Source organism: Vulpes lagopus, chromosome 19 (genome assembly GCF_018345385.1).
Source record: "Vulpes lagopus strain Blue_001 chromosome 19, ASM1834538v1, whole genome shotgun sequence".
Taxonomy (NCBI): domain Eukaryota; kingdom Metazoa; phylum Chordata; class Mammalia; order Carnivora; family Canidae; genus Vulpes; species Vulpes lagopus.
The window spans coordinates 37,249,285-37,262,463 of record NC_054842.1 but is presented as its reverse complement, the minus strand read 5'-3'; the positions used below and the strand labels follow the sequence as shown (position 1 = coordinate 37,262,463).

The 13,179-nt window shown below is 46.6% G+C and overlaps 1 protein-coding gene across 1 annotated transcript in view; it reads right to left on the bottom strand.

The window, feature by feature from the left end:
• CLSTN2 (calsyntenin 2) overlaps positions 1-13,179 on the bottom strand; it is a 609,016-nt gene that overhangs the window by 93,870 nt on the left and 501,967 nt on the right. Inside the window, exons 7-8 of the mRNA XM_041734226.1 lie at positions 10,663-10,911; positions 5,844-5,965 (exon numbers count right to left, since the gene is read on the bottom strand). Coding sequence (XP_041590160.1) covers positions 5,844-5,965; positions 10,663-10,911 — 371 coding nt within the window. The remainder of the gene's footprint in view (positions 1-5,843; positions 5,966-10,662; positions 10,912-13,179) is intronic.

Sequence of the window (13,179 nt, the reverse complement as noted above, 5' to 3'; positions counted from 1 at the left end):
TTCCTAAAGGAACACACGTGTCACTGAAGGCTGGCGTGTGGGCAGGACGGTGAGGGGGCGGCCACTGCGTTGGAGAAAACAGCTAATGCATCCAAGAATAGTCTTGAGCGGCGGAATTAGAGTGCTGACAAAGCCCGATGATTCTGCTCATTAAGAGCACTGGTCTGGACTGGACTAACCATTCTCCAATTAACTCCTTGGCACTTGGCTATAATAATGATTGAACTAAGCCATGTGACTCCCAGTGTGGCTGGAAGAGCAGATGTGGGCAAACTGACTATGTCGTTCTGACATTCATCCCCACTAGGGATAAAGATTTATTCACTTGCAGCTTCCTGCAGGAGCTTCAGAATTCCATGCAAGAAGAAAGGATCTGACCAGCAGAGGCTCCAGCCCAAGACAAATGGGAGCATTTGGTTCAAATCCCGGCCCCGGCGTTATTCCTGCGGAGACCTGGGCCTGTGCCTTCCTGTCTCACTCATGGAGGAGGAAGGGGAGACCACCACCACCAGGGGCCTGGGTCTGGGGCTCCTGCCCCACTCGCCCCTGCCCCTGCCACCCTGTGTGGGAGGACATACTCGCCTGCCCCTGCCCCTGGAAGCCCAGCACCCTTCTTGGACGGAGGGCGCTGGTACTAGAACAGGAGGGGCTTTCAAAGAACACGTGGGCCTCGTTTAAGAAGATCCACATCTCTCAAATAGACGTGTTATGGTGTGGTTTTTCCTGTGTGGAAATCGGGGAAATTTGTTGTTTTTTTATCGGTAGCCTCAAACTGGTGACCAGAGTATAGAGGTACACTGTAGAACATTTGCTGAGGCTGATGATGTAGACTTTTAAATGAGAAAATTGGGAGATTTTACATAAAAATCTGATTCTAACTTCTGAACCGTTGGAAAGGTAGCCCCAGGCCTGGATTCTCGGATGGTGTAGATCCCTGTGGTGGCTGAGTCTTCAGTGAGGACCCACCTTCACCCAGCCAGGTATCTTCCCTCATTCTCTGCACCCCTAATCACTAGAGTTCTGGCTCCTGCAGGAGCATGCTCTTTAGAGTCTATAAGTGGGCAGGGCCATGAGCTTCCCCAGGGCAGGGCCATGTCCTCTCTCTCTCTCTCTCTCTCTCTCTCTCTTTGGTGCCTATCACAAGTTCAGGCACAGAGACAGCAACGGCCAACAGAGTGAGTCTCACTTCAGCATCTTGCACTCATTGCAATTTTTTCAGAGATGCATTTTTTTCTTTGTATGATCTGGGGGCACCTGTTCTCTTGCTGGTCGATTGAGGCTGTCACTCAAGCTGTGTCTTCCAATAAGTGGAACACACTGTAAAACATCAGCAGGTTTCCCTCTGACCACCAGGACGTCCAAAGGGAAGATCATCAGAATTTGTGACAATGAGTCAACCATATCCAAATAATATTAAAGCCGGAAGGGGCTGCAAATTAATAAACCCTTCTTGTGTGAGCTGGCAGCTGGGTGTTCTTCTCTGCTCCTGTCTGGGTTTGCACATGACCAGCTGAAGGCTCGAGGGATTTGCATTTAGCAGATCATGAGTAAAAATCCCATTAAAATGACATCCTCCTCATCATTAGGATCCTGTTAGTGAGGTGCACTGGATTGTCAGGACATTTCCTGGAGCTGCTTGATAATGGACTTACCAATGCAGTCTGTCCACCCTGGCAAAGGCTTTCTGAGGTGTGGGGCAGAGGGGTGGGTTGCTGGAAGCCCGCAGCTCCTCTGTGGCAACTGCCTCCCTCCCGAGACACACACCTGAAGAGCTCTGTGCATATCATACCCTGGTTTCGATGCCCCTGAGCAACATCTGCCGAGTGCTTGAGCTCCTGGCCTGGCCATGGAGGAAAGAAAGGGGAGCCCCTGGTTCTAAGGCACTGGCTCTATTGAATACCTGGCCTGAGCTATATTTACTTAAATTTGATAAATTTTATGAATATCATACTAGCATTATTCACATTTCCCCATCCCTAAATTCTCCTTGAATGACAAAGTTCTTCAACTATAGTCCATTTTTCTGGGGATAAAGTGCCAACTCAATAACATGATATGAAAAGCCTCTTGGGCTTTAACCAACACCTGCTCCTCTAAATATGCATCCTAATACCTGCCAAAGCATTCCCTTTCTGCCCATCCCTGTGGTCTGCCACACTGGAAACCTCCAGTCTCCTGAAGCTAGATGTGCTGCTCACATCTCTGTCATCTTGGCTTCCTGGCTCCCTATCACCGAGTCCTTGGCACTGTGTTCAGGCAATGTCTCCTCTCAGTGGCTTTTCCAGGCCCTTATTTCCAGGTCCATGTCAGGTGTCTCTAGAATGAGCTCCCACAGACTCCCTACACCTGGTCCCTTGCCTTCTGCCCCAGCACATATCGCATAGGATGTAAACTGTTTCTGTGTTTGCCCCATGATCATGGGTACTTGTATACAGTAGGGGCTTCTGTTTTAGCAGGTGACCCCTCGTACCCAGCACAGAGCCAGGTACATAGTTTGTGTTCAGCATAAACTGCTGAATAAACAAATAGATGAAGCCCTGTTAGGTATTAGAACATTTATTATGCTTCTAGGAGCTCCAAGGTGGGTCAGGAATTTGAATACACATAATAGAATAGACTGGCTTGAATCCTTTCTGGCCAAGGCCAGAAAGTTCTGCAATAATTACAGAGCCACTGGCTGGCAAATCCAGGAAAATCTTTGGAATTAGATATTAAGATAAAGGCTAAGCAACGTTTGAGATCCACAGAGTAAAAAATGGCAAAGTTTTATAATTTTAAAATGCTCCATAAAACGAATCAAAAGATCGATTAATCACCAGGAGGTTTTAAAAGGCCTCTGGAGTTTTCTTCTCTCCTTCCCTCTCTCCCTCACATGTCATCTCTCCCTTCTTTTGATCTTCACATCCATTGGCAGTTATGCAAACATTTACTGGGCACCAACTGTGTGCTCAGGGCTCTAACATGCACTAGGAACTGGAGAGAGTAAAATTCAATACTGCCCTCTCAGAGCTCAGCGCAAAGTGATCAGAAAGGCAGGATAAATGGGCTACTGGGGTACAGTAAGCATTGGGATGGAGTTCTGTATGGAGTCTGGGGAGCACTGGGGGGAGGTAAGCTACTCAGGGAGGTGACCCAGGGTGGCTTCCTGGGGAGGAGACGTTATCAAGTGTGCACATTTCTGAATACCAAGTGAATTACATCCAAGAAGCTTCTGGAAGGCTCTGTCTACACAACTGAGAAAGGGAGAAAGAGGTCTGTGGCTTGGTCTATGTGTACCACTGGATTGCTAGTATGCGTGTGGCGGAGGTTTCCTATATCCTACCCACTCTGTCTCCTTTCAAAGGGGCTGGGGCTTCTGATCACCAATAAGTAGCCTTTAAGTTTTTTTAATGTTAATTTTTAAAGTAAAGAATGTTATGGACTGAATTGTGTTCCCCTCCCCAAATTTATACATTGAAGCATTTACCCCCCAGTGTGACTGTAGAAACAGGAGGTCATAGGGTGGGGCCCTAATCCCATAGGGCCTTATAAGAAGAGGAACAGGTAGGTATCCTAGCATGCAAGCTCTCACTCATTCTCTCTCTCTGTGTCTGCCAGGGAGAAGGCGGCTGTCTACAGGCCAGGAGGAGGGCCCTCACTGGAGAACTGAATCAGCTGGCACCTTGATCTTGGATGGACTTCCCAGCCCAGAACTGTGAGAAATCAATGGGCTGCGATACTTTGGTATGGCAGGCCCCAGCCGACTAAGACAAAGGAGAAGACAAAGTTTGAGCAAAGCAAAGATTTGACACAGTTTCATGGAGTTTCATTAAGACTATAAACATTTTGCATCTCAGTGATAATGCTGATCCTTAAAACTGAGACGTGAAAACATTTTAAATTAGCAAGCTCACCAAAGCAGCAGGATAGCATAATGGAAAGGGCGGGTCCAGGCTGCAGTTCACCGTGGGACCTTGGGCAGGTCACGAGACCGCGGTCCCCTGCCTCATTTCATCCACCGGGCGGCCCGGGGCAGACGTGAGAGTGAGCCTGGTTACAGAGCCGATGCCGATGAATGAGATCGGAGTAATCTGGAAAGTGTTCAGTGAGCCTCAGCCCCTCCTTAAATTCACCACTTTGGGAACAGATTTCAGAATTCCTAGAGTCATTATATCTTTTTCTATAGAGCCAGAATTCCTTCCTCACCTATTTTTAACTCCAAACCCTGTGACTTCATTTGCCTGTATCAGTACTTCTCAGTCCCATCTTAGCAAATGCTGCAGGGCATCTGTAATTATCCTGGCCAGTACAGCAGTGTTCTTATTAAAACCCCTCACAATATGGAATTTATTTTAATTCATCTCAATTCGTATTATGTATTTAAATATATCCCATATAAGCCATATGGCACGTTAGAAGGTAGCTGAGAGGTTGCCGGGAAATCAAATAAGCAATGTCAAGCTTTCACCATTTCTGCAATACCCAGAATTCCTAATTCAGAGGAACATATACCAATCCAGATGCCACATTTGCAAAACCCCGGGATCCAGCAGGATGGGATTTACTGGGAATAGATCAGGCAATTGCCACTGGGCTTCCTCAAACATCTTTCCATCAGCTTGGCATCCTTGACCTTGTCACGTTGCCTGAAGTCCCAGCATTGAGAGATTCCCTGAGGTTAATGAATCTAGCTTTTAAAGAGCATATGTCTGTGCTTCTGTGTGGATGAAAGGGGGCAGCTATCATTCTGATCTCAATGTAAATGAGTTCCTTCTGGAACACTTCCCAGTAACACTCTCTGAAACCAGCCCTACTGGGGCCTGGGGAGATGCCCATAAGAAAGAGAGAGAAGGAAAAGGATTCTGGAACATTCAGCTCTACACAAGGTGATGCAGGTAGCACACACCATAAGTTTTAGGGGGAGGAAAGAAGCCTGAGGTCCCCAGAAGCACTCAGAATATGGGTGGGGTACCAGACAGTAAGACCGCAATTTGAATGAGCATCATCTCACCAGGGGCATTAAGCAGACTCGTTCTTCAGTCTCCTTGCCTGTCTGCTGGCCTTCTCCCCCTGGATAGCTGACAACCATTTTTAAAAATTCGCATGTGCCTTCCCCTCTACCCCCCCAGTTCAAGTCTAAGTGAAGGCCAACACTAGGCTTGCTGCAAAGACACTTCCTCAGTGGCACAGCCACCCAGAGAAGTGACGGCCACCTTCATAATCGCGGCCCTGTACAGCCCTTGGAAACAGACACTTCAGAGCTTTTCGCTCAGAGCAGACACTTCATTTGTCATTGACAAATATGACACAAGTAGTGACCTTTGTGATCACAAGTCAGGAGGCTCTGGTGTGAGTCATAGACTTTTGCACTTCAGAAAAGAATGTGCACCGCTCGCAGTGCACTGTGACACTGTTTACTTACAGGTCCTCAGCTCCCCCCCTCTCCTGTTTTCAGCCTGGCAAGGCTGCACCATCACCCAAAGGAGATGACAAAGCATCAAAGAGGAGACACGGGCACTTATGCTATAAAGATGTGCTAACAAAGATCACAAACAGGGCCTGGGGATCAAGAGAACCAGCTTCCCGGGAGCTCAATGTGGAGCAAATGGACAAGATTCATGTATTGGCAGGTCCACCACCTGGCAGGGGTCCCGGCTGGGAAGTGTGGCCTTCCCACCCCCAGCTGGTCTTTAGGGCGGCAGTTTTTATCTTGACTTTAAGATGCTGTGTGGCTCCCTGAGCTGATGTTTCCCAAACTCAGCAGCGAGCAGAACTTTGACGTGCCTCCTCTCTGTCATCACTGGGGCACACCTACCACCCCGCAAAGGGGTGGGCTGGGGTGAGGGGTGAGGTGAGTGCCATACCTGGTCCAGCTTCCAGTGGAACTCTGCGGGGCGGAAGGTGTCCGCCTGGTCGAAGTCCTTGCGCAGGAGGAAGACGAGGCGGCAGTTGTGCACGTACAGGGCGTAGTGATGCCGATTCATTTCTGAAAAGCAGAAAGAGGAGCGGAGTGGTTATAGTATCCCTGCATCAGTCTCTGCCAGGGGAGTCTTCCCGCGACATCACTGAGCACACCCTCCAGGGGGAAAGGGATGGGCATGGCAGTTTCCCCTTTTATTATCAGATGTAATGAATGTTCTAGAACATGCATGGGGGAGCTCACTGAAATGGAAGAGGAAGATTCAAGAAAACCCACAGCAAAACTTCCGCAGAGAAGCCATTTGGACTTTAAATACCAGCCTGACTTATACTCAGACACCGCATCAGGCCCAGGATAAAAATTATGTAGCGTTAATGAGTTTTGTTTTGTTTTGTTTGTACAAATACTTCTGGGAGGGTTAAGGGGGCTCTCTGACAATCACGTCAGCTACCCCGGGCTCCTTTAACACAGCTGGTTCCTCCTAGAGTGCTGGCCTTTTGTTTCATTTCATCAGGCTTGACAATGGTGACCACAGAGCAGGTCTCCTTCTCGACCTTATTGTGTGCAGTTAGAGGAAGCGGCTCCATTTGTAGTTGCTAGGAGGAGGGGGCAGGTTGATTTTTCAGCATTAGTCATAGTTCTGTGTCTTTCAAAAGCAATGAATAAATACCTCTCTCCCCATACACAATGGATGGGATGTTTCCCCCCCTCTGATACCAAGACTTCCTTTTCTGCTTAGGAAATCTCACATCGTGGGTCCCAGCCATGAAGTCCTGCAGCCACAAGATAACAGCTACTGGCAGGGAGGAGCTGTTCTTTGACCAATACTCAGAGAACTCACATCTGTACTACACAGTAGCATACACAAAATCTACTACAAGGCGCATGCTCCATAAATGACAGATGGATGAGCAGGTGATGTGCCCTTGTAGAAAGAACATGGGCCCTAGCAGTCAGACAGGCTTTGGGCGGAGTTGTATGTCTCCATGATTCTGGGAGAATTCTTTAGTCTCTTAGAGCCTCAGTTTCCATACCTATGGAAACATCCCATGACAGGGATGCCGGATTATCCTAATGAATCATGGGAATAGGACAGGGAGATTGATTTTTGTGTATCCTGTATAAACCTTGAGGTGTGAGTGTGAGGAATCAATACCAATCCCTGGGCTCTGGTTGGCCTCCCTGCCACGGTGATTGGTTCAGGGCCCAGGCCCAAGTCACGCAATGCAGGCTATTCTCTCGGCCACAGGCCTTCTCTCAGGAAAGCGATTCAGTTCAAGCCAGTGATTCAGGAGCTTTCCTGAGTGAGTCCAAAAAAAACCCCCTCTCTTTTATCAGAAAGAAAATAGAAGAGATGTTCTCTCTAGAAGTTGTAGTATATAACCAGGATGCATGGAGCTGCTGCAACCATATTTGCTAATAACATGAAATCGATACATATATGGGGGCAGATCTGAGAAATTGCAGAGAAAAGGGCCAAGCCCTTGATCATATTTTGCCTGAAGCTCATAGCTCTGGACATTTTCAGTTACAAAAACTCTAACTTCTCTTTATTATTTTGATTTCGTGGATCATCTGATATCAGCTTGATCTATATTTCCTGTTTCTTATAACTGAAAGCATCTTAATTGATACAGTGAGGAAGTATGTGCAAAGCGGTTGCCAGTGTGGCAGGGTTGGCCTGGGCCAATGTCTGGGTGGCCACTCAGCCTTGGGCCTGATAAAATGCCCAAGTCTTCATTATAGGGATTTTATCAAATGTTTCTTGTTCCCCTCACGATTGCCCAACTGATTTCTATTATCTATTATCTATTGTCAGAAAAATATAGAAAGAAGGACTTTTTCCCCCTTATTTTTATTTGGAATCAGAAGAGATTGTGAGTGAGGAAGTGGAATGAGAGGAATGAATGGAGGTCTGGAGTATCTTCTAGTTTAGGAAATTTCTCCCTCCCTCTCCCTTTGTTAATCTGGATTCCTGGAGTCACCACTCACAGTGGGGTCACTGGTTTATTTAGGGAGCTAGGGACAGGGTACACTCAGAAACCCGCTTCATTTCTTTTCATGACCCTTGTGTTCTTTGGGGTAGTTAAATGCTTAACAAAAAGAAGCCAGATAAATGAAATAATAAAGCCCCATGACACAATCTTGGATTGTTATGTAATTCATATCTTTAAAGAATATTTTATCATTAAGAGAAATGATCTGGATATAATGTTACATAAAAGAAACAGGGAACATAATGGTATCACATGCATTATAAAAATAGTGAGAATTGTAAGGACATTCTACATATACATAGAAATAAAAATGAGATTTTATTTGGTAATGAAACATGCCAAATGTAATCAGAAAATATCTTTAGGTATTAGGGCTTTAGGGGATTGGTGTATTCTCCTTTATACTCTGTGTTTTTCAGGTTGTCTGATATAAACATGTCTTGAAAAGATGTTTCTGATATATAAAAGCCTAATAAAGCCTTAGTTTATTCCTGATATTTTTTAAATTTAGGGCAAGAAGGTGTTACAGATTTCTTTTTTTTTTAGTCAAAGTAGTTAGAGGAACCTTCCCCATCTTCTTTGTGCTGGGGCTGAGCTGCTTACAAGGTGTGGCTCTGTGCCATGACCACAGTGGAAAAGCGCCAGGTGAGCTGCCTCTAGGTGCTGACATGCCTGTGGGGTAGACTGCTTGGGTGACAATGAAGCATCATCTTTAAGGTGGTGGGTTGAGCCAGAGCTGCACAAAAAGTCCCCTAAAAACTCTGACTTCCTGCACTGGGGTGGGGCCCTGGCATCTTTGCTTTTTTACAAGCGTGCCAGGGTTTTCTGCTGTGTAGCATGGTTAAGAACCACTGGTCATCAGAGCATGGGTCTGGATCCTGGGCCCAGAGGAGCTGATCCAATCTTGTTTCTCTGGGTAACTGGCTGTGTTCCCCGGGCCAGCCACTCCACCTTTCATATTTTAACTTCCTCTTCTGTAAGCAAGAATATTCATATCTGTGTGATCTGCCTCCCAGGGGTATGTGATACATTGCAGAAAGGACTCTATGTATCTGGCCTTGAACCCCAGCCCATGCTGCTTTGCCTTGGTATGTTCAGCCCTAAGCCATTTTCTCATTGATGCAGGCCCCTGGATTATGATGGGAGCACCTTGCCAGGCGCTGCAAGGACCGGGCTGCGGGGTGATTCCTGAGATTGTGACCTGGACGATCGCTGAGCTCTGAACCCAGTCCCAAACCTCTGTGTGATCTCATGCATGTCTGCAAGGTCCTTCCTGAATGAAGGTCCCAGAAAAACTGATCCTTGTCATAACCGTTCCGACAGACTTACTTTATGTCTAGGGAAAGCTGGGCAACTCTCTCAGTTTCTACATCTGAAAAAAATGTGCTAACATAGATTGTAAGGAGTGATTGCAATCGAAAATGTGGAGTCCTAGGAGTAGCATAATGTGGAATAAAACCAGAAGTAATACGATAGTGACACCATCAAGTAAATAAACTGAGCACTGATTTTATATCTGATGATGAGTGATTTCACGCATTATTTCATGTTTATTTCCCCCATTTTACATATGGGGGAACTGAGGCTCAGAGACATTAGCTACTCCTCAAAGATCACACCTGAGAGTGAAAAGGCTGAGAAATGAACTTTGGGTGTCCAGCAGCAGAGGCTGAGCTGTGAGCCACTCTATCCTGCCTTCTCACTGCAGTATCTGCTGGGGATATTATTTATTTTGGGTATTTTTAAGAAAAGTAGTGCTTGAAATAGGAAATTGCAGAATTATAATTTAAGATAGAATTGTAAAATTTGTATATCTAAATATTTGTGTGTATGTGTGTGCTTGTGTGTGTGTGTGTGTGCACAGGCACATGTGTATGCATGCATGTGTGTGTGTGTGTGTGCATGTGGGGTGTGGTGATGAGTGTACAGGATTGGAGTTAGCTGGATCTGAGCTTGCGTTTCAGTTCTGATCCTTACTGGCTATATAACTTGGGACAAGTTATTAACCTCTCAGGGATGTTTCTTTATCCTTAAAATGAGAAGTACAATCATGCTTTCCTAAAATTGTAGAGATCTGAGAAACAGTCTAGAATAGTAATATCTAACGCAGATGGCACCTGCCCTGTGTCAGGCACGGTTCTAAAGCTCTACACGCGCATTAAGCCATCTAATCCTGATAAAAGCCCTATGAGGTAGATTATATGTCCATTTTATGGAGGGGGGAAGCGAGGCACAGAGAAGTTAAACAACTTGCCCAGTATCACACAGCCAGTAAGTGGTGGATGCTTTGAACCCCCAAGCTGTGAACTGCCTCGTGCAGGCTCCGCATGGGGAAAACACCTAATGGAAGTTAGCTGCCGGTATTATGTTTGGCAGTGGTTTTGAAAATTACCATGACCCTTTCATTGAAAATAAACTTTTGGACATCTTACTACATACAGCATCGTGAAGGTAGAAGTGCTTTGAAGTAAGAATGAAGTCCCCCGGCCCCCCAACTGCCACCTCATGGGTCACAGCTCTAAGTTGCCTCTGGGAGGCTGGGGTTCTAAAGAACCCGGTTTGAAAGCAACTAGTCCAAGATTTTGCATTCTTTGTGTCTGTGCCTCTTCCCTGGTCCCGCTCTACCCCAAGCCCAGAAAAACTCAGCAGCCAGAAGACCAGAGACAAGAGTATTTTCCCAGGATGCCATCATGCTCTTGCTTTTCATCCACATTGTCTGTGGCTGTGTCTGTGCCTAACCAGCTGGGATGTAACGGGCAGACTCACCAGTCTTGTCTGAGTTGCAGAGGATAGTTTCCTTCTCGGCTCTCACACCAGGGCTGGGGCCATGTTTCATCCACATGGTGATGGTGAACTGGTCTGTCAGGTTCTTGGGCACAATCCCATCGGGGATCTTGGCACCTTGTCTGCCATCAAACTTGAAGATCATCTCGCTGCTGTCCACGAGCAGTCCTGCTGTCCAGTTGGTGGCAGCGCTAGGGGACGGCAAGAGGTCAATGATGCCAGAGGAGGCTCCTGCAGGGTAGGGGGGCCAGAAAGAACAAAGGGTTATTTATTCCTCACCGGGTGGGTGTCCTTACCTTCTGTTTTCTGCTCCTGGGTCAGGATGAACTGCTCAATGTATTTACTCAGCAATCTCAGCCAACCTTCCATGAGGTGACTCTGGAAAAGAAGGGCCAAATGCCATCCCTGCCCCTGAATTCCTTATGGTCTTGCAGAGGTGAAGGCATCAGTAACTGACAGACAAAAATGCTGCATGTGACACAACAAGGTGCAACGAACAAGGAGAAAGTACTGGGGGAATTTAGGGAAATGAGAACAGGGGGACTGTTAGCAGGGAAGTTTCCTGAGCACAGAAGGCCAGATTTGGTGTAGATCAATGAATTCATTCATGCATTCATTCATCCATTAACCTATGAGCCATTTATTGAGTACCGACCATGTGCCAAGACCCCTGCTAGGCACTGGTGGTGTAGATGTGAATCAGTACAGTCCCTGAACTGAGGTAGCTCAGAGCCAACAAGTAGACAGACAGCTGACACAGTGTGATCAGGGCTGCGACTGGGGAGATTTCTAGGTCCTGTTGCCATGGGAAGGAGTGTGAGCCACTTTGTACTCACCACGCTTTTTTTTTTTTTTTTTAACACAACCATTATGTTTAGGCTGAATGATATGGTGGTCAAGAACATGGGTTCAGAAGTCTGCACACTTGATTTTGATGCCTTGCATGTCCCTTAGCTTTTCTGCCTCTCCAGCTCCTGCTGTGATGTCTCCCTTTCCAGTGGGCTGCAAGGACTGAATAAGAGCCCTCGCTAGAGCCTGCAGCAGCATGCTGGGCATGTGGAGAATACTCACTCCATGTTACCTGTGACTTTATCCTTATTATTATAATTATTATTATTTCTGCTACCACTATGATTCCAGGCTAAGGCACGAGGGCTAAACTTGAAGTAGTGGGAGTGTCACAGGTAGATTCATGTCTTAGGAAGGTCACACCAACAGCTTTGTGGAGGACAGAGCCAAGGTGGGCAGGAGAGGGCAACCCCACAGAGAAAACTGGATGCCTCAGTTCAGAGGACCCTTGGGCATCCTCTGACTTCCCTCGGAAGCTCAAGTACTGCCAGCAGAGCTTTCCATATCTTTATGTCCCAAAGAAGAGTAAGGACTTGGCTCTTTAGGGGAGGATAAGAGACAGGGGCTTCCCAATATTGTTAGGGAGCTAGGGTGTGGCTGGTGCAGGGAGCTAGGGTTCTCCCAGGATGGCACTGACCAGCCAGTCATAAGTGGTGATGGGTTTAATAGACAGTGGTTGTGTGCATTACCTGATCTTTGTCAGAGATCACTGGATTTCCGAATTCTGTATATCAGAGTCTTACCTCACCTAGTATTTGGGTTCCAAAGTCAGCCACCACAAATATCTACAGTTGATATCTACCCTTGAGAATCCTTCAGGAGGGTGCCATATTGAAAACCAATATACTTCTTTGAAAATACTCAACCAACCAGTTTTCCCTTTAGCCTTGGAGCAGATGATCAAGTCTAGAGTTGAGCATCCATTGGTTTGCAATAGAAAGTTGTGCTATGTGAAAAATAAGTATCCTTAGAGCTAGTTGCCTTGTTTAGTGCTGTGAAAGGCTTGCCCTGGGAGAGGCCTCCAGGAACTGTGGCATCTGGGAGGCCAGAAGATTCTGGTCTGTCAATTCATGATCACCCTACAGCATATGCTTATCAAAGGGAAATGGGGGTGGTGTTGACTGCATTATTTAGATGTGTATGTCCTAGGAGTTTTGGGTTGGTGTCACGCCTGATACATAGGAGGCACTCCATTAACATTTCTATTTTATTTTATTTTTATTTTTATTTTTTTTATTTATGATAGTCACACACACACAGAGAGAGAGAGAGGCAGAGACATAGGCAGAGGGAGAAGCAGGCTCCATGCACCGGGAGCCCGAAGTAGGATTCGATCCCTGGTCTCCAGGATCACGCCCTGGGCCAAAGGCAGGTGCTAAACCGCTACGCCACCCAGGGATCCCACTCCATTAACATTTCTAAATGTCCTTCCTCCCACCCAATGCCTCCATGAGATACTTGTAGCCATCTATCCGATGCTCAGGTGAGCTTGCCCATGAAGCCTCCTGTCCGTGCCCCACACCTCTCACCAATAGTTATTTGTTCTCATCCCATACCCCTGCAGCCTTGTCTAATATCCATTTTATTTATCTGATAAGCTGATTCACACTAATATTTCAATGACTAACAAAGCTTTAAGGGTTATCACCC